This window comes from Denticeps clupeoides, chromosome 1 (assembly GCF_900700375.1).
Source record: "Denticeps clupeoides chromosome 1, fDenClu1.1, whole genome shotgun sequence".
Lineage (NCBI taxonomy): Eukaryota > Metazoa > Chordata > Actinopteri > Clupeiformes > Denticipitidae > Denticeps > Denticeps clupeoides.
This window is the reverse complement of record NC_041707.1, coordinates 220,893-242,027: the sequence shown is the minus strand read 5'-3', so window position 1 is coordinate 242,027 and position 21,135 is coordinate 220,893. Positions and strand designations below refer to the sequence as shown.

At 44.3% G+C, this 21,135-nt stretch overlaps 1 protein-coding gene and 1 pseudogene across 2 annotated transcripts; both read left to right on the top strand.

Moving 5' to 3' along the window:
* LOC114790821 (E3 ubiquitin-protein ligase TRIM9-like) lies at positions 1-13,390 on the top strand (annotated as a pseudogene).
* A 218-nt stretch (positions 13,391-13,608) lies between these two features.
* On the top strand, positions 13,609-20,911 carry pygl (phosphorylase, glycogen, liver). Of its 2 annotated transcripts, XM_028978281.1 has the most exons (20): positions 13,609-13,851; positions 13,925-14,026; positions 14,159-14,237; positions 14,401-14,504; positions 14,961-15,092; positions 15,180-15,291; positions 15,480-15,562; positions 15,657-15,794; positions 15,879-15,971; positions 16,210-16,356; positions 16,425-16,588; positions 16,704-16,818; positions 16,911-17,012; positions 17,862-18,009; positions 18,357-18,415; positions 18,535-18,676; positions 18,941-19,148; positions 19,724-19,858; positions 20,244-20,310; positions 20,405-20,911. In XM_028978281.1, the coding sequence occupies exons 1-20, from the start codon at positions 13,609-13,611 to the stop codon at positions 20,591-20,593; spliced, it is 2,562 nt and encodes an 853-aa protein (XP_028834114.1). In that variant the 3' UTR covers positions 20,594-20,911. The 2 variants fall into 2 exon arrangements, with proteins under 2 accessions (XP_028834114.1, XP_028834197.1); XM_028978364.1 differs by lacking the exon at positions 13,609-13,851 and having other exon boundaries at positions 13,937-14,066.
* Positions 20,912-21,135: the final 224 nt, after the last annotated feature.

The window sequence follows — 21,135 nt, the reverse complement described above, 5'->3', positions numbered from 1 at the left end:
ATGGCTGATGTTGTACGTCTGCACAATGGAAGCTGCCTGGCGTCTCTGTTTCTCACGATGGCCTCTTCATCTCCTCTTCTCTGCAGGGCCAGTTATCTCAGGCTCTCAACATCCTGTCTGATCGAGCCACAGAGGCCAAGGAGTTTCTGGTGCAGCTTAGAAATATGGTGCAGCATATTCAGGTATAGTTCACACACACACATTTACATTTACATAACACACACACACATACACACAGAGTTCAAAGTTACATCCTGGCATTAACATACAGTTCCATGCGTTCTGCAGTCCATATGCATGTAGTGTTTGTAGTGGTAGTAGCCTAGTGGGTAACACACTTGCCTATGAACCAGAAGACCCAGGTTCAAATCCCACTTACTACCATTGCGTCCCTGAGCAAGACACTTAACCCTAAGTTGCTTCTGGGGGGGACTGTCCCTGTTACTACTGATTGTAAGTCGCTCTGGATAAGGGCGTCTGATAAATGCCATAAATGTAAATGTAAATGTAAATGTAATGTAAATGTTTCACTGTAAACATGCAGATATTCTCACTCTCCGAGAGGGTTTTTTAATTGACCGAGCACAAAGACGCAGACACACACACACACACACACACACACACACAACAACAGGCGCACAAACATCAGGCATCGGGAACTTCAAACTGCCGGCCTGGAACCCGGACATGACATTACAATTTTATATTTTCAGCACTTTACCAGACGCCCTTATCCAGGCTGACTTTACATCAGTAGTTACAGGGACAGTCCCCCTGGAGACACTCAGGGTTAAGTGTCTTGCTCTGGGACACGATGGTAGTAAGTGGGATTGAACCTGGGTCTTCTGGTTCATAGGCGAGTGTGTTACCCACTAGACTACTACCTGCCTTGACATTCTGTCTAAAAGCGGGCGGGGCCATCGCTAACCGCGCTCCAGATCGTGTCTTGTGGCCTACATACAGAGGTGTGCTGCTTCTCAGGTCGCTGGATGAAGAACACTATTCAGGACACGGCCCACGTGCCCCGCCCGCATGTTCTGGTTAGAAGAGTTCGTTTGGAAGAAAGCGGTCTTGAGAGAATCTGGGCCTTTTAATTATTTGTGCTGCTAAACTAGCGACCTGTAAGTTGATCTGATTGGTTCTGTCAGCTGGAGGACATGTTCATGTAGGGCTGGTGGACGATACGATCCCGATCAGGTCCCTTACAACGATAAGATTTGGAAATATTTACTGCCAGTGAGCGTACACTTACAAATGCATCTTTATAAAATTGGTTATAGGAAATCGCTTTCCAGCCAGACGTTCAACTTCAGTGTTAATTTACATTTACATTTACCAGACGCCCTGATCAAGAGCGACTTGCTTCCATGTCACCATGGATGAAGTGGTCAGTTTCTGGTTCACTAGGACCCCCAACTATGAATACAATCTTTTTATTCACTCTGTTCTAGTTTCTATACAGAAGTCAGACAAGAAGTAGGTTTTCAAGTTCATCTAAATCTTCTCTAAATTAATTAATTAATTGTGTGTGTTTGTCCTGCAGGAGAACGGTGTGGAATTTGAGGCCTGTTTGGTGGCTCAGTGTGACGCTCTGATTGATGCCCCTGAATCGCCGCAAAGCCCAGCTGCTCTCTCGCGTTAACAAGGAACACGAACATAAACTCAAGGTGAGAAGCACCTTAACTCAAGCACACACACACTCGCACACACACACACACACACACACACACACCACACCGCCTCTTTTCGTTCCTTGGCTGCATATTGTGTCACTGCTGGTCCTCTAGATGACTAGATAACTAGATAACTAGATGACAGTGTGAAGTGGCTTGATAATCGTTTCCCTCGACTGCCGGCTAAGTTTGTTCGTCTTTCCAACGTGTCGCTGTCGGTGTCGCATTGATGTTAAAACTGAGCGTAGTCATGTTAGGGAGTTATCACTGACCGTTATTTTGCCACACGCACACACACACACACACACACACACGCACACACAGGCAGATTTAAGTGTTTGTTTTTTTAAGATCGTTGTATAACAGGAGAGAAGTGTGTGTGTTTTATGTTTCACAGAACACAGACACACTTTCCTGTTCACCGATGTGTGCATTCGGATTAGTGAACAATCATCTGAGTGTGTGTGTGTGTGTGTGTGTGTGTGTGTGTGTAATGCAGTATTTGTTAAGATTTAATGCCCTGTTTAGACTGAACCAAAAAATAAGCAGATTAGACAGAATGACTGACTTCAATTTCAACACCTGAAATGAACACACACACACACACACACACTCCATGATTAACTTGTAAGCAGTGTTGATGTGTGTGTGCTGTTCTTCACCCTCTCTGATCCTACGGACTTCATTAAGGTTTTGTATGTATACACTGTACACACACATTCACATTTTACAACAAACAATCGCTCCATACACATGCATATAATCAGTTGTGTATTCAGACATCAGAGAACTGATGAGAGAATTAGAGCAGGTTCCCGCCCCCATTTTCTGTCCTCCGCCTCCAGGGTTTATTAATCACATCAGGGGTCTCATTGTGATCCCTGTGAGTGTATCTGTGGTTCTTCTAGCTGTTCAGATTGTCCCCAGCTTTCTTCTCCATCAGACACTGTGAAACCTGTGATGGGCTTGTTACCATGGAAACGGGGGCCGTTTCTTAAATGGTGGGCAGGGCGCTGAACATGAGTCCCCCAAACCCCACATCCTCACACACACTGTACTTTTTCTTCATCATTGTGAGAACCTACATGAGGTCAGCAATCAAATGGTGTTTTAAATGTATTGAATGATTTTTGGTTCCAACTGAGATATATCCAGGACCTATTGCCTAGATAAACGTTTGGTGGGTTCCTCATATGTTCCCCCTGGGTGTTCTTTTTAGTTTAACGTGGCATCCATGAAGACAAAGTGGCACAAGAGTCGCTGCAGATTCACTGAAGTGAAACGTCAATGCACCAGAATAATCTCTAATGTAGATCTTCATCACTCTCTCTCTCTCTGTTCTGCACGTGTCTCAAAGTTGACACGAGGGGATCCACAGAGAATGTTCCAGAACAAAAATGCCAGTCACTGTTCTCACCGAGGTCACATTGATTAAAATCTGTTCTGATGGATTTGTCCAGCCAAACTGCTCAGTGGGTGTGTGTGTGTGTGTGTGTGTGTGTGTGTGTGTGTTCTTTGTTTAGTTTAGAAGTGGTTGATGATTGTGTGGCTGACATTGAAACTGAACATGTATTTTGAACATGAATATTCATATGTTGTTTTAAAAGGCTGTACATTGTACCATACAGACCAGTACAAGCTCCTGTGGTCCCTCTATTATTAGCTCTTGCTTATAAACCAGTAACGTTCAGCAAGAATTGAGGTGAACATCCCAACGGGACTCCCATTTCTTCCTGCTTCACTTCCTCTACACCGATCCAAACGTTACAGAAGGGTCACAGGGTCATGGCTGTATGGAAATGCTTCAGTAAAGTTGGAGTCGAGAATGGCTGACAGTGTCATTTATTTAAGTGCACCACATGGCATAACAGTGGAGTCAAACTCGACTTTTTACAGCTCTAATATAGACTAACAGATGAAGAAGGATCAGCCATTAGGCACGCAGGGTCCAACCCACTGACACTGACAGACAAAGTCATTCTGATGAAAAGTCGCATTATGAAATAAAAAGGCAATCGTGGAAAATCGGGAAATAAAAGGCTGACCCTGGGATGGAAAAAGGACATTAATTTCAGCAAAACTGCTGAAATTAAATAAAAGGCCTCTGAAATAATCTGTGTTGCTTTTCTGTATTATTTCACAATAATAAGTACATTTATTTAGCAGAATGCTAAATATGTTTCACAATAATGAGCTGTGTATCAAAATGTGTTTTACAATTATTTCACAATTTTATGTTGCTATTATACATAATTCTCTTATTGATATGGTTATATATGTCATTATGTCGTATTTATTTATTACATTTTGAACACTACCATCGCTCCACACCTCCGTCATGTTATTAGTGCAGATGCAGTTTGGTACTCGACAGCTTTAAACTTTATGGGGGTTTATTTATATCAACGGCGTCTCTCCTCAAGGAGAAGGTGGAGCTCTGACTGTCTAGGAAGGTGGAGCAGCGCCCCACCCTGGGAGAACGCTCATCTATTCACAGGGAGGATACAAATAGCCAAACCAGGACAGCAAGTGGAGATGTAGCCTGAATAGGTGTGGGCAAGAGTATCCCACAATGCACTGCTTCAATACCAGACACTATTCCCAACAGTTAAACATCCATGCTTAAAAGATTCATATTACCCTGTACTTCTGGTAATATTTCTGGTACAATGGTCCTTCTTTTATTAGTAGAGATGTACAGAGGATGTGTGTAGACTCTAGGAGTGTGTGTGAGACTGTTTTTTTTTTTCTGCGAATGTGTGTGAGCTGCTTTGTAAGCAGACGGTGTTGCCAGTGCAGAGGCTGTCTGGAATGTGAACCGTGGTGGTGTCTGTGTGTCTCTGGGTTTTTAATGGCCTTTTTTGTGAAGGTGTGAATGGTCCTGTATTGACCTCCATCTCTTAACCACACACACCCTTCAGGCAAAGTCAAGCTACAGTCTGTTTATTGTGATAATTAATTCAAAGTGAGTTAATCAGAGTGAGTAACATCCCATTATATCACTGCAGCTTGTGTGTGTGTGTGTGTGTGTGTGTGTGTTTTGTACAGACCACTGAAAGGTCGAGGAGAAACTCTCATATCATAATCCCCTGTAAATCCACGCTGAACTATTTGCAGTCCATTAAAAAGATGAAGCGTCCTTATATTTCACTGCTGCACGTAAAGCACAGAAAGAAAAAGACCTGGAGGTGCAGAGCTGGATCTGACCTGAGCTTTGGGTTTAGAAACTGAAATGGGACAAAAACTGCAGGATCAGATAAAGGACGATTCTCTATGGGATGCAGGGGAGTTCCTTTATCCCCATAACTAGTGGTCAGAACTATGAGCGAGTGTGACGTGTATGTACTACTTGTGCTTTACTACCAGCTACTACAATATAAACAGGTTGAAAACAGAGAAAACTAGTCTCACTTGTTAAAACCAACTTCCACAATAAAACTCTACAAGCGTTCAGACAAAACTATTGCACCAAATATTTCAGTGTATAATGGAAGTCAAAACTGTGCAACACTTCAATAAAATAATGTTTATGCAAAACTAAAATGACCAAGATGGTGTGACGTCACTGGTCTAAAATTTTAACATATGGTGGTCAATGTTGTGCACTGTATGATTCACTATTCAATATAATATATATAAACTGAACCTTGAATGTCTTGGTTATGATTATAATTTGCATTGAATTTCATTGAAATTAGTAAAAATTTTACAATTGCAAGAGGTAACCGTGTTTCAGATGTCTGCAACATTTTTTAAAACATTGAAATGAAATGATGTTCCACATTATCAAAGTACCCATATTAAATATTAGGACAAGTAGAATTTACAGATATTACAGAAATTGTTTAGTATTTGTGATCGGTGATTGTCACATCCCAGCCACTAGTGGTCGCCCACCAGTCATTTACATTTATGTTCTCAGTTGAGGGTCGGGATCCTTCGTGGACCAGGTCCTTGGAGGACATGGTATTTTATTTAGAAATCAGAGCACATAATAAGCCATTTCTGTGGAACTTTTCTTTTTGTATCATTATTGGAAAACAATGAAAACCGCTAGATGGGGAAAGGAAATCATCAGAATTGGAACAAATTTAACAGCCCACTACAGTTCTTGTCTACGAATGCATCTTCTGGTTTTGGTTGGGTTGTTAGTGACCAGGTTCCATCCTCAGTGTTCTAATAAAGGATGGAACGTTGTCCTCTGTAGGATTTGATTAGATGTTTAGTGTTGACACCATAGCAGTTGGGTGTTGGGAGGTTTCCTCTATTCTCCTCTTTAACAGCATGAGCAGCAACGAGCCACTCATGCAGTTGCCTGGCAACAAACATCTCAGCCCTGAGAGGAAGGATGTGACAGAGAGACAATGATGAATGAAGAAATTCACTGGATCCCCGCCGACAAGCCCCGCCCCCACCCCTTTATCCATCTCTCCGTGTTCCTGTCATTCATCTTTTTTGTACACGCCATGGTTTCTGTGCCATCACATTTCTCCATGGAGAAAAGGACCATGTTCTCTTCTCACTGCGCATTTCTGCCGTCAAGGTGTAAACCCGAATTCTCCACCTTCCCCACCAGCAATGGTGGCCTAGCGGTTAAGGATCCGCAAAGGTGCCACTGACTGCTAGGGTGGTTGTAGCCTAGTAACACACTCACCTATGAACCAGAAGACCCAAGTTCAAATCCCACTTACTACCATTGTGTCCCCCAAGACACTCACCCCTAAATTGCTCCAGGGGACTGTCCCTGTAAATACTGATTGTAAGTCGTTCTGGATAAGGGCGTCTGATAAATGCTGTAAATGTAAATGTAATGATGCAAGAATCCTTGTTCTTTAAAGTGAAGTGAAAGTGAAGTGATTGTCACACGTGATACACAGCAGCACAGCACACTGTGCACACAGTGAAATTTGTCCTCTGCATTTAACCATCACCCTGAGTGAGCAGTGGGCAGCCATGACAGGCGGTCCGGGGATCAGTGTGTGGGGACGGTGCTTTGCTCAGTGGCACCTCAGTGTCACCTTGATGGATCGGGATTCAAACCAGCAACCTTCTGATTACGGGGCCGCCTCCTTAACGCTAGGCCACAACTGGCATGAAAAAGTGTACAAAAGTTTCACGTACATGCAGGAAACCAGGGGAGTGATCAGAAGAAAGCATGGAGGAGCGTCAGGTGCTGGTGTCCAGAAGCGTGTTCTGGTGGTCAGTGATGGCCTCCTGGTGGGTCCCCTCACCACCCATTTCATGATGGTCTCTGTCTCTGTAGGTGGTGAGGGACCAGATCTCCACTGCACGGTGAGAACTGAGGCGACCACGGGCCTGATGGAGTACTGCCTGGAGGTCATCAAGGAGAACGACCCCAGCGGTTTCCTGCAGGTCAGGAGGACGTGTCTCTTTCTGTCTATCGTCTTGGTCTGAACATCAGCTTCTTCTCTCACCGTGGGTCCGTGTCTCTCAGATCTCCGATGCTCTGATCCGAAGGGTCCACATGACGGAGAGTCAGTGGGGTAAAGGGACGCTCACCCCCCGCATCACCTCCGACTTCGACCTGACCCTGGACAGCGGACCCCTCCTGCAGACCATACAGCAGCTGGATTTTGTGCAAATGAAAGGTAACGTGTGTGTGTGTGTGTGTGTGTGTGTGTCCGTCCGTCCGTATAAAATAGCATTGATTTCATGAATCACGATTTTGACAGACGGGGGACAGAGGTGGTGACAAACAAACAAAGTGCCTCCATCAGGGGGACAGGGCTATTCATATTTGATATATTGTTTGTGTGTGTGTGTGTGTGTAGTTCCTGCTGCCCCGATCCTGCAGTTGGAGGAATGCTGCACTCAGAACAACAGCGCCACGTTGTCATGGAAACAGCCTCCCCTTTCCACTATTGCTGTGGACGGGTACATCCTGGAGCTGGACGACGGAAACGGGGGAGTGTTTAGGGTGAGTACACACACACACACACACACACACACACACACCTTTTGTGTCAGCTCTCCCAGTGGACTGAGTCGCTATTATTGTAGGAACACAATAGCAGGGGGTCTAGATGAGACACCTGAACCTCTGCGAGAAGATGAGAACTTCATTACACACACACACAAAAAGAAGAAATGTATAGAATTAAAGGACATTTTACACACATTTACGAAACTTCAACTATATCACCACATACACCGACACAAACACCTACACATCACACAGATTACACACATATCAGATATACAAATGTTCTACACACTTCACATGAACATTGTTCCTGAGCTCATGATTGTCCTCGAAGCTCCTCCAGGCACGATGGAGAGACTATTTTAAACCTGGCGTGGGAAGATGTTCTTCTCCTTCTCCACCTCTCTGTGTCTCACTTTCAGATCATCAGTATTTTATAAGCGTCAGTAGTATTTTAGCAATAAGAAACGTTTCTGGTTTTCATTTCTTTGCTCGATGCTGCTCTGCTTCTGCTCTGATTGGGAGGAGACGGCATTTCACTTGTTCGTTATTGCGGAACGTTGGTTCCAGTGGAAACGAGGATTTACATGAATGTGCTGTGTGGTGGGTGGGGTGTGTGAGGAACTGTGAATGTGACGTGTGTGTGTGTGTTCACAGGAAGTGTATGTGGGCACGGAGACCATCTGCACTGTGGACGGGCTTCACTTCAACAGCACTTACAAATCACGCGTCAAAGCGTTCAACAGCAGCGGCGTCGGGCAGTACAGCAAGACGCTGGTGATGCAGACCTCTGAAAGTAAGAGGACACACACACACTGTACTTACTGTACACAACCTGTTTTTAAAGAAATAGTTCGGCCATTTTCAACAAATCTTCCAAAAATGTATACTGAAAATGGCCAAACTGTTCCTTTTAACCCCTTAAAACCTCCCTGCCCCGCCCTGTCCACGTATGTTAATATTTAAACAAGATGACGGAATGTGTAATGTGTGGTTTTAAGGGGTTATTAATAAATAAATATACAGTAGAACACTGCTTATAATGGCCTTGCGCTGGCTTGCTTCTCCATCAACTGGTTGGTGTTGGCGTGTGTTGAACAGGGACGCTTGTGACGGTGCAGCCAGGCCGCTGGCACATGCCACTTGACGATGGTGTCCGAGGTCTGAACCTTCATGAGAGATTTACTGAACTGCAGATATAATGGACAATATTTATATTTGTTACAATAAATTCCTATTTTTTTACATGCGTACAATAAAAAACACATAATTGATTAAATTAAAGAACTTGTTTGCTAGTGTATCTTAATTTAGCCTTAGGGGTTTTATGGCAAACTGGACTCCCAAAATGTCTTATGGTGGACTGGAGTGTTTACTTCAACGCCATCACAAGCCACAAGAAATGCAGAATAAAGAGCGAAGGGTCCGTTTCCACAAGCAATGAAAGAGAGGCACGTTTTTACCGGGACTTTGTGGTAAATAATGTGGTAAATAACCATGGCCCTGGCGCACCTCTTCTGAAGAGTGACCTGATCCAGCTTCCCTCATGAAATCTGCTTTTTCCCTCTTTCCTCCTCACTCCTACACTGTCTGCTTTCTGCCGTTCTCTCATCAGCCGGACTCCCACCATGCGATATTAACTCTCTAGCCGCAGGTACGAACACACACACACACACACACACACACACACACACATAGTCTCACTGCGTCCTTCAGTGCTTGGTTCTTCTGAACGCCTTTGATGTTTCTGCTTGACAGCATGCATCTCTGCATTAGACCACAAGGTGGCAGTACTTCACATATTGCATCCAATGTCTCAAATTCAGAATAAAATTGTAAATGTTTAAATACATAATCACCGGGGACCCGTTGTGTTGCCATGGCGATATCCAGTGCAGCGTGTGTGAGTGTGCGTATTGCATGTGGTGTGTGTGGGAGTGTTTTCACGATTTCACTCCTAGCTGGAGTCCTGCTTGCCGTGCTTCCATGTCCGGCCGCTGAAATAAACATTTATTTTGAACGCTTTATGCCTGTTTAGTGTTTCATAATGCACGTGTGGTTCCAGTTGCCTGGTTCACCTTTGACCCCGTGTCGGCCCACCCCGACATCCTCCTGTCTAATGACAACCTGACGGTGACCTGCAACAGCTACGATGACCGGGTGGTCATGGGAAACACGGCTTTCTCACGCGGTGTGCACTACTGGGAGATGACCGTGGATCGCTACGACAACCACCCGGACCCGGCGTTTGGGGTCGCCCGTGGCGACGTCTTGAAGGACGTGATGCTGGGGAAGGACGATAAGGCCTGGGCCATGTATGTGGACAACAACCGCTCCTGGTTCATGCACAACAACTCGCACACCAACAGGTGAGAGGTGGCGGTTCCATCATTTCTATAAAAAAGCAGCGTACCGCTGTACCACTCGCCGGCTGGCCGCCTTTAATCCTCCTATCGGTTCTATATCTGTTCAGAACGGACGGAGGCATCGGTAAAGGAGCGACGGTGGGCGTCCTGCTGGACTTCACGCGGGGCATCCTCATCTTCCTCATCAACGACGAGCAGCAAGGTCCTGTTGCCTTCGAGGGTGTGGAGGGGCTTTATTACCCTGCCATCAGCCTCAACCGAAACGTCCAGGTAACGCAAACGCAACCTTTCCCGCTGTCAAAAAGTATAACTTAGCACGGCAAGGACACGACCCAGCGCGCCCAGCATGAATATTTACCAGCAGCTTGCTGATGCAGTGACATGGACAGGTGGCGAGCACGACTCCCACCTACTGTGCCAACTTCCTTCACTGTATAATGAAGACAGGGTAAAAAGCTAAGAACAATAAGGCAACTTATTTCACTCTAAGTTTTGTGTTAAGTCAACTTGTAAGTAATACATTTAGTTTACTGATTACTTAAACATTTAAGTTCTTATAATATAATGACTGTCCATCAAACTCAATGTATTGAGTTCTTGCAATTAAAATGGCATTGATCTTAACATAACATTTTAATTGTACTAATTTTAATTCTTTCTGCTAAATTTAAAGAAGTTAATCTCATAAATTGTAACTGTACAACAGAGTTAAATAATTGGAGCCAATGCCAGCATTATTGTTCAGGCTCTACTCTGCTATATTAGCTCTGTCACTACTTTATTTTAATAGCAGATGCTGACAAAGCATCATTTAGATTATCTATTTTCAGGTATGAGGCCTTTTTCTAGATTTACTCTCATACACAGATAACAACAACTTGCAAAAGCAGCACCAAAAGAAACAGTTTTCTGCTAGACAGTGGCTAACAGAATTAAAAGTCCACAAACAATAATCTACTAACAGATAAAAATAAAGTTTCACCCTCGGAACAACTCCTGTTTTCCCCAGTTTTAAACTGCGTAGTATTGCCCCGGAGCATTCTGGGAAGCTCCGCTCCCCTACAGCCCTCTAACTTCTTATATTTGGAAAGTGGACAAAATGGTAACTTTGTACTGAAACATTTAAGTAAAAAACGCTTGTTTGTTATCCAATTTAACCGTTTTTGTTGAATGTACAAAATTTTCTTAATTTATTCCCAAATGTACACTTTACAGTTCATTTTATTCAATAACATTAATTCACATTAATAACATTCACAGTCATCACAATATGATGTTGAATGGCCATGATAACTGGTTTCTGTTCGGCAGGTCACCCTGCACACGGGGCTCCCCATCCCAGACTTCTACACCCCCGGAGAGGCCGACCCCACCAGCTCAGCCTGTTAATGCCCTAATCGGCTGGCACCACCCCGACCCGCTTCCTGCTACCCCCTGCCAGGTCTCGCTCATCAGCTTCTGACCCCCACACCTCCAGAGGGGGCTACAAAATCCCAAAACCCCCCACCTCTTTCTACACCCTCGAGATTATCTGTGGAATGTGGACTTGGGACTGACGTGTGGGAACTGGAATCGGCGTAACCTCAGCGAATGAGCTGCTTGGTTTTGTTTGTTGAGCTGTTTGTTTTGCCAGGGATGACACTTCTGTGACAATTTACAGATGTGGCATCTACTCACTCAAATACCGTAGAAAAAGATGTGCTTGAATGGCTGTGCATGGAATGCCCTCTTCCCATAAGACGGGGTAGGTCCCACCGAAACAAACTTCACACATTACAACTTGTTCCTTACTCGACTTGCCATGAACTTTTACAATAAACCCTAACCTGCAGGATGTTAGCATTCAGGAGCCATGGCTGCCTACCCCCATCCTTAGAACTGTGGTGCTATTGCGCAGCGTGGCCACCAAGGGCGCCAGAGAGAAATCAGTGTGTCCTCGTCCCCTCATTGCCATTTACTGAGCCCAGTTTTAAGCAACATGAACAAATGGACATGGCTGTAAGCACTCGGATCCCTTGTTGAATGTGACAATGTGATCAAAGTCTAATGCTGTCTGTATTGGAGAGTCCTTGAAGAGAGCGAAGAGTGTAGAACTGTGGTAGAACTGTGCACAAGGAGTTTATCAGCCATCTGTACCTGTGCTTGTTATATTTTAAAGCAATTTTATATTTATGTAGAGAACATAATGTAAGCATATTACTATTATTATTATTATAATTATCTAGTGTCATGTCGGCACAAGTCTCATATGGTGCTGAATGTGTGGCACTTTATACAGAGTGGCTCTATTGGCATGGGTTACAGTAGGTAACTGTGGTCGTATTAAATGACCGTCTGTACAATATCCCATGATGAAGTTTTTAATGTGTTCTTCTTTTAACAAACATATAAGTGACATGCACTTTCATGCCCACTCACACCTCAACTCAAGGTTTTTCTGTCGCGAGTGTTGTGTGCGTTCCTTTCCAAGAACTGGAAGTATTCGACTTTCTCAACACCCGTAGGCTGCTTACGTATAAGGTGCTATCCACACTCGTACACTAGTGTGCCTCCACATCACAGCACAGCAACACTGGCGACAGGACTCGATCTCATTCTTTCCTCAACTGTAATTACTGCTTTCTTTTCGGTTCTTGGTTATGTAAGAGTGGTGTGTTATGTCTGCATAGTTCCCCTGTTGTGTTGGCCAGCCCAGGACCGGACAGTCCTCACACTAGACTGGTCCCGGCCTTGATTACACACTAATGGGGTCTCCGGGTTTACCCCCCTCCAAACTCCACAGTGAACAACAGCTCATGAATAGGCCTATTTTTGTAGACTGAACAGTGCCAACAGACCCACATAACATCAGAATTTACCCGCCTCCTGCAAAATGGATTCTAACAAAGAGCATGAGCCTCAATTTCTGCTTGTCTGAAATCTAATACATATTTCTAATATTTCAGTAGTGCAATTCCTACTACTTCTGATCTGGTATTCTGACCACCCTCCACAACATTAATAAGGGTTACTGAACATTAGTTCTTGATTAAATATTTTTGTTGGTTGGAACTGTCCATAAATGACGCCATATGCAGGAGCAATACTAATTACTGCATCAGAGCCCAATAAAGAGTCTTAATGAGATTGAATACCCAGCCCCGCCCCCAGTCGCTGGACGACCTGACCCCGCCCCCTCCAGATGTGCGTGACGTGCGCATGCGTCGTTCTCGATTTGCAGTAGAATGTAAAGAGCCATTTGGTTGCAGTTGTCAGCTTTATAATTTAATATTAACCAGATCAAGTGAATGTGAATAAGGAAATTCATTCTTCTTATTGTTATTATTGATGTTTATATCATAAAGAAGCTCTTGGTGTTTTCTGTAACCGTAAAATGCTCAATAAATTAAAACCTGTAAAAAATTCAATTCAGTTCGAATTTGTATTATTTCTATTGATTTGGTCGCAGATTGAACGACTTTATAAAAGTTTCCACATCTCTGCGCATATAGTAAATGTCCCTGCTTCTGAAGATCTGAACACACCTCCACCACCGACCTCCACCAATGGACCTGGCGGGGCGGGGGACGCGCTCCGCGGCTTATAAAGCTGCCGGGGCGGCGCAGGGAGCCACTGCTCCACCACCATGGCGGCTCCGCTCAGCGACCAGGAGAAGCGCAAGCAGATCAGCATCAGGGGCATCGTCGGGGTGGAGAACGTGGCGGAGATCAAGCAGGGCTTCAACCGCCACCTGCACTTCACCCTGGTGAAGGACCGCAACGTCGCCACCCCGCGGGACTACTACTTCGCCCTGGCGCACACGGTGCGCGACCACCTGGTCGGGAGGTGGATCCGAACTCAGCAGTTCTATTACGAGACCGACCCGAAGGTGGCCGAACCGCATTCCTCCTCACATGCATTCCCTAAAACATCTCCAAACTGCTCTTTACTTCTCTCTGCAGCGAGTGTATTACCTCTCTCTGGAGTTTTACATGGGCAGGACCCTGCAGAACACCATGATCAACCTGGGACTGCAGAACGCCTGCGATGAGGCCATCTACCAGGTGAAGACCTCAAATACGGAGAAATATTAATCTATTCAGGGTCAGGATCTTAATCCACAAACTGTAAAATGACTGCGACTGCTGTATTAATGCAGCTTTCCGGCTCTCATGACCATGTTCTCCTTATTTCAGCTGGGTTTGGACATGGAGGATCTAGAAGAGATGGAGGAGGATGCTGGCCTGGGAAACGGTGGTCTGGGTCGACTGGCAGGTCAATAATGATCTTTTATTAAAAAAGCTTTGAAATAAAGTTTCTGTGAGGACATTTGATTCATCACAGTGAGGAATAGTTACCTGAAATTGAAGAGAAGATTTCTGACACGTCATTCTCAGTGTCCCTGCTTATTATACAAGTCATATTATCTCTTTCCCAGCATGCTTCCTGGACTCCATGGCCACGCAGGGCCTGGCAGCGTATGGGTACGGCATTCGCTACGAATACGGCATCTTCAACCAGAAGATCAAAGATGGTTGGCAGGTGAGAATCACAGATAATTAGAATAACATGCATCATTTTTTTGTTATTTTTGATGAGGGCGTAGTGGAATGAAAATGAGAACTTCAGCACAGGGGTTCCTCACATCAGCAGGTTTACAAAAATGTCCTTAATAATTTATTTTGGTGAGAATCCTGGAAAAAACGGGTTATACTCAGATTGGGGATAAAAACCTGTGGCTGTTCCATGGTGATGCATGCACGTTACTGCTCAATCATTAACATGGCCGGCATCCCCCGCCGCTACTGGCCATTTGTTCTTCTGCGCTGTGATAAGAAGCCCCCTTTTTTGTACAGCATATTTGCTCTGTCTCAGTGTAAACATGATCTTTTGGCCGGTGAGCGCACCACCGACCCCGTTAAACACCAGCGTACGGCACCATACCGAGCGGCCATGAACCTGCATGGGCTAGGGTATTCTGTTTCTGGATATTGGCAGGTGGAGGAGGCGGATGATTGGCTGCGCTACGGTAACCCATGGGAAAAGGCCCGGCCCGAGTACATGCTGCCGGTGCATTTCTACGGCCGAGTGGAGAAGACGGACGAAGGGTCGAAGTGGGTCGACACCCAGGTGCAGAGTACAACACACGCAGTCCTAAAGTGAGTCCACGGCACAGCTCCCCCCGGAGACGTAAAAAGTTCTCTCCACCCCCTGTAGGTGGTGTTGGCGATGCCGTATGACACCCCCATTCCAGGCTATATGAATAACACCGTCAACACCATGAGACTGTGGTCTGCACGGGCACCCAATGACTTCAACCTGAAAGATTGTGAGTGTGCATCCGGTTTTCTGAGTAATGCAATAAAAACGTACAGAACCAATAATGCTGTCACTGCAAAAAAAAGTCACTTATTTATGTCAAGTTTTATAAATATTACATCTAATATAATATATTAAACAATTTCTTTTCTGATTCTGATATAGTATACATTTAAATCCATTTTTTTGTCTCTATAGTCAATGTTGGGGATTACATTCAGGCTGTCCTGGACAGGAACCTGGCTGAGAACATCTCCCGTGTGTTGTACCCCAATGACAATGTGTGTAAAATGAATACACATGACACCACGACTGCAGTCTGGCTGTTGGGCCCTCGTTAATAATTCTTCAGAGCCATGATGCTGTGTTTTTCAGTGTTTTGAGGGTAAGGAACTGCGGTTGAAGCAGGAGTACTTTGTGGTCGCCGCCACCCTCCAGGATGTTATTCGCAGATTCAAGACATCCAAGAAGAACAGCTCCAACCCTCTGTCTTTTGACAGCTTTCCTGACAAGGTGCATGGAAGTGATTCTGTTAATGTAGATGTGAGCTTTACTTGTCATTGTGGGAAATCGTCTGTGTGTCTGTGTGTTTGACAGGTTGCCATGCAGCTGAATGACACACACCCAGCCATGGCCATTCCGGAGCTCATGAGAATATTTGTAGACATTGAGAAGCTGGACTGGGACATGGTGGGTTCAGTAGAGATCAAGACTTTGTGTCTGTGTGTGTGAGCGCACGTGCACATGTTATAGTTTTGTCATTTGTGCAAATTGTCCCAGATGTCCTCATAAGGGCCTTGGGTCCCCAGTAAGCTAATAAGATAAAGGATAAAACAAATGAGTCTTGTTCATTGTGTACATATTACACAAGATCCTCACAAAGACGTGTGTGTGTGTGTGTGTGTGTGTGCGCGCGCGTGCTGCACAGGCCTGGGACCTCACCAAGCGAACGTTTGCATACACCAATCACACAGTCCTGCCTGAAGCGCTGGAGCGTTGGCCAGTGGAGCTGATGGAGACGCTGCTGCCCAGACACCTGGAGATCATTTATCAGATCAACCAGAACCACCTGGACGTACGTGCTTGGAAATTGAGTTGCGTGTCGTGTGTATCGTGCGTCAGTTATGTGTTCTTCTGCTGCAGTGCATAGCTTCTCTGTTTCCTGATGACATGGACCGTATTCGTCACATGTCCCTGATCGAGGAGGATGGGGGGAAGAGGGTGAACATGGCACACCTGTGCATTGTGGGATCGCATGCCGTCAATGGTGTGGCAGAGATACACTCCAATATCATCAAAACTGACATGTGAGGAAAAAGTACTGGTACTGGTCACACGTACTGGTGACACGTGTAACAAATATACGTTCCATTTTTTAGCACAGAACACAACACTTGTCCCTTGTCCTGTGCAACTATACAGATTCCGTGATTTTAGCGAGCTCGAGCCAGAGAAGTTCCAGAACAAAACCAACGGCATTACTCCACGCCGTTGGCTGTTGCTGTGCAACCCTGGCTTGGCTGACCTCATTGCTGAGGTTGGAAGTTTTCTGTACTTTCAATTAGATTTTAACTTAATTTATTGCATGTTTTTAAATATGTTTGTGTGTGTGTCTGTGTGTGTGTGTAGGCCATAGGCGAGGATTATGTAAAGGATCTGAGTCAGCTTCAGAAGCTGAATGAGCTGGTGGATGGTGACACCTTCATCAGAGACATTTCTAAAATAAAGCAGGTACACACACACACACACATCTTGACTGCAAAGCACAGGAAATGAAAAACAAATGGAAATTCCTGTCTAGTCCCTGCAACATGTACAGGAACAGTGTTCATGTCCATCCTGATCATGGTGGACTGACACAGGCTGGACCTGCAAACATAATCTACTAATTTACTCACGATCTGCTCATCATTGCTGCTCACCTTCACGCAATCTCCGAATACGTGGATTACGTAGCTCTGGATGGTCAGTGAGTGTAACTGTGACACAGATGACTTGCCAAGCTGGTCGTAACCCTCTGGTTTTCACCCCAAAATCTACTTGTGGTTTACAGGCCCTTTTCCTGTGTGTGGATTTTTTGCCTCATCATTCAAGCCATATTTATATTCATACGTTACATACTTCATACTTTAGTTAACACTGCAGCCTTTCATTTTGCAAATAAGTGAGCCATATCTACATTTTGGTTTAAGATTTAAAGGCTTCTTAAACTTTATTTGCCAAATGTTGCTGAGCTTCAGAATGATACCCTTTATAAAATACAGATTTTGTTTCGTAACTGTTGTCCAGGGTGCCCAATACACTCATTTCCTGTTGTACTCCTGGCGGAAATGAAGGATTGAAACCGACAGAGGAATAAAAGACGAGTAAATTAAATGTGGCCTGAGGCAGCTTCTGAAAGAAAAAAATTGCATTGAATCACAAACACATACCTCATGTCAACAGCAGCACTTCTGCAGGAAATTTCCACTCTTTAAATGATCCTGTAGTTTACTTTTTGACATTAAACTGCTTGATCGCACATGGCGAGTTTTTTTGACTGGAATTGGTCTAATATGTGGGATGGGGCACGGCTCTCAGGATAACAAGCTGAAGTTCGCCCAGTACCTGGAGAAGGAGTACAAGGTGAAGATCAACCCATCCTCCTTGTTTGATGTCCACGTGAAGAGGATCCACGAGTACAAGCGGCAGCTGCTCAACTGCCTGCACGTCATCACCCTGTATAACCGTACGTGCGCGCACACACACACACACACACACACACACATACGCACACACATACACACTTGCACACACACACACACACACACATACATACACATTCACACGCGCACACAGACACACACACATTCACACGCGCACACACACACACACACACACACACACACACACACACACACACGCTTATTTTTGCCTCTTTATGAGGACCTTTGGAAATATTTACTCTGTATCCAAAAGCAATATTTTCCCTCCTTATCTTTTGTAAATAAGCATTTTACGAACGCTCGTGTCTTTATGAGGAAATTTTCCTTGCACATGCAGAATAAGTTCACATTCTGCTCTCTCCACATATAGGCATAAAGAAAACCCCCAGTGCTCCATTTGTACCCCGCACTGTCATTATAGGAGGAAAGGTATGACATTTTAGAGTTGAACAAGGATCACCTTTGCAAGAAATTAAGATGTGTTTTTAAGACGATCCTTTGCAGTCAGTGAATGCTGAGTTTTACTTTGACTTTGTCTCCCCCTTCAGGCCGCTCCAGGGTACCACATGGCGAAGATGATCATTAAACTCATCACCTCTGTGGGAGAGGTGGTCAACAATGACCCAGTGGTGGGCAGCAAACTCAAGGTCCTGTACCTGGAGAACTACAGAGTGTCTCTAGCTGAGAAAGGTCTGAAAAGCCAGAAAAAATTTCCTTTGTCATAATTCTAAAACGTATAATTAAACCTCTCTCATGTGGGTAAGTCCCACCCACAGCTCCATATTTTCATATTAGCTAGGATTTTTATGCATAAATGCTAATTAATTAAGGTTAATGTCACATGTCAGTGCACCAAATAAACACACAAACACACACACTGACACATCTTATTATCCACAACTACCTTCAGTGTTTAGTTTCTATGACCACATTCTGTCTCCATATATTCTTAAGTCATCCCAGCCACAGACCTGTCGGAGCAGATCTCCACTGCAGGAACAGAGGCCTCGGGCACGGGCAACATGAAGTTCATGCTGAATGGCGCCCTGACCATTGGCACCATGGACGGTGCCAACGTGGAGATGGCGGAGGAGGCGGGCGAGGAGAACCTCTTCATCTTTGGCATGAGGGTGGAGGACGTCGCCCAGCTTGACGCAGAGGGGTGAGGGGGTCACCTTAGTATCTGATGAAGTCCACAGCAAACTCTAATAAAACTTATTAAAAAAAAGTGTGACCACTCCTGAGTGGTCTCCATGGTGACCAGACTACAACTGTACAGCCAGAAGCCGTTCTGATAAAAAATAAATTCTAATTCAAATTTTATTTGTCACATACATAGTCATACACTGTATGATATGCAGTAAAATGCTTTTGTGACAGCGATAGACCACAGTATTGCAACTATTGCAAGTATACAGTGAACCAGTATGCAAATATTGCTAACATAACCAAATATTACACTTTTATGTTTTTAACATAAAATATATGTAACAGGTAGGGTGAAGGTGTGTAAATGAGTGAAGTGAAAGTAAAAAATAAAATTTGTGCAAGATGATTTGGACCACACCAGTTGCCATTTTCTGCATTATTATTGGTTATTTAAATCCCACCATCACCATAACTCACAGTGTTATGTAACTGTGTTCCTATCAAGTTAAATGTTAACAAATTTTGATAAAATGATATTATGCATTATGAATCTTCTCTAATCTTCTCTTTCTCCCATGCTCTTCTCAGCTACGATGCTATGAAGTACTACAAGGCGCTCCCAGAACTGAAGCAAGTCATCGACCAGATCAAGAGCGGCTTCTTCTCCCCAAGACAGCCAGACATCTTCAAGGACGTCATGGACATGCTCTTCAAACACGACCGGTGGGTCTGCACTCCCAACGCATGTCATGCCAACAGTTCTACCGCAGCAGTTAAACCAGATCAATCATCCCGGGTTCAACTGACATGCAAATATTTTTTTTTACACGACAGCTTTATTTTAGCTTTAGTGTATCAATGTCTTGGTTTTTGTGACTTTTCCGACCGGTAAAGTGTACATTTTACACACATACGCACATATAAATTGAGAACCTTCTGATTATGGGGCCGCTTCCTTAACCACTCGGCCACCACTTGCCCACTGAAGAGTTTATGTATTCAAATGTGAACATTTATGATGTTTAATCCTACAAACTAATCTTAAAAATTATGTTTATGCACTGATTCTGAAATGATCTGAATGTATTTTTGAAAATTGTTTTATAAGGTTTAAAGTCTTTGCTGACTTTGAAGATTACGTTAAATGCCAAGAGAGGGTCAGTCTGCTGTACCAGGTGGGTGCGTGTGTGTGTGTGTATACACACGTGTGCATCTGTTTGCCCTCTTGAGCAGGAGTAACTGGATATGGTACTCGGGTGTTTTATGTAGGACCAGAAGGAGTGGACCAAGATGGTGATTAAGAACATTGCTGCTTCTGGAAAGTTTTCCAGTGACCGCACCATTAAAGACTATGCCACAGAGATCTGGGGGGTGGAACCTACCGACCTGAAGATCCCGCCCCCAAGTGAGCCACGTGAGGCATTGGAGGAAACGCTGCGAGCTATGAAGAAGAATTAAAGACAATTGCTCATAAAAGTCCACTCTTTGAGCTAAAACCAGTTCATGTTAATGCTGGCTGAGCTTCCTAGACCTCATCCTGCCTAAAACTGGTTTAGTTGGTTCTGTATGATTCTCCAAAAGGGCTCATCCACCCCACTGTCAGAAATGACACAGAAATTAAATGTCTCAGCAATGCAAATATTTCTCTTTAGAAAAAGGCTAAAATTGTCACCAGTTTTACGAGTAAGGGTTACACCAATTTGTTGACTTTTTAAAAATAGATCATTTATGAAATAACTATGTTATATGCCGAAATAAATCAAATATCTTAAAATATTTCCTGTGTTTTTACTGTCTGTAAAGTCTTTTGAGCTTGTCACTGATTCTAATCTACATCTATGAAGTTTGCTCACTTATCTTCATAGTAACAGACATTTTAAGATGGAATGCATACATTTTTGCACACTAGTGGTTAATGAAGTGGCCCCATAATCAGAAGGTGTGCCACTGAGGTGGCATTGAGTAAAGCACCGTCCCCACACACTGCTCCCCGGGCGCCT

What these genes read in the sequence shown, in the direction of transcription:
- pygl (XM_028978281.1), top strand. Translation starts at nt 13,609, where the DNA reads ATGGCGGCTCCGCTCAGCGACCAGGAGAAGCGCAAGCAGATCAGCATC. An exon ending in AGATCAAAGATGGTTGGCAG is followed by an intron (nt 14,505 to 14,960) that starts GTGAGAATCACA and finishes GGATATTGGCAG; the next exon opens with GTGGAGGAGGCGGATGATTG. An exon ending in TGTTGTACCCCAATGACAAT is followed by an intron (nt 15,563 to 15,656) that starts GTGTGTAAAATG and finishes TGTGTTTTTCAG; the next exon opens with TGTTTTGAGGGTAAGGAACT.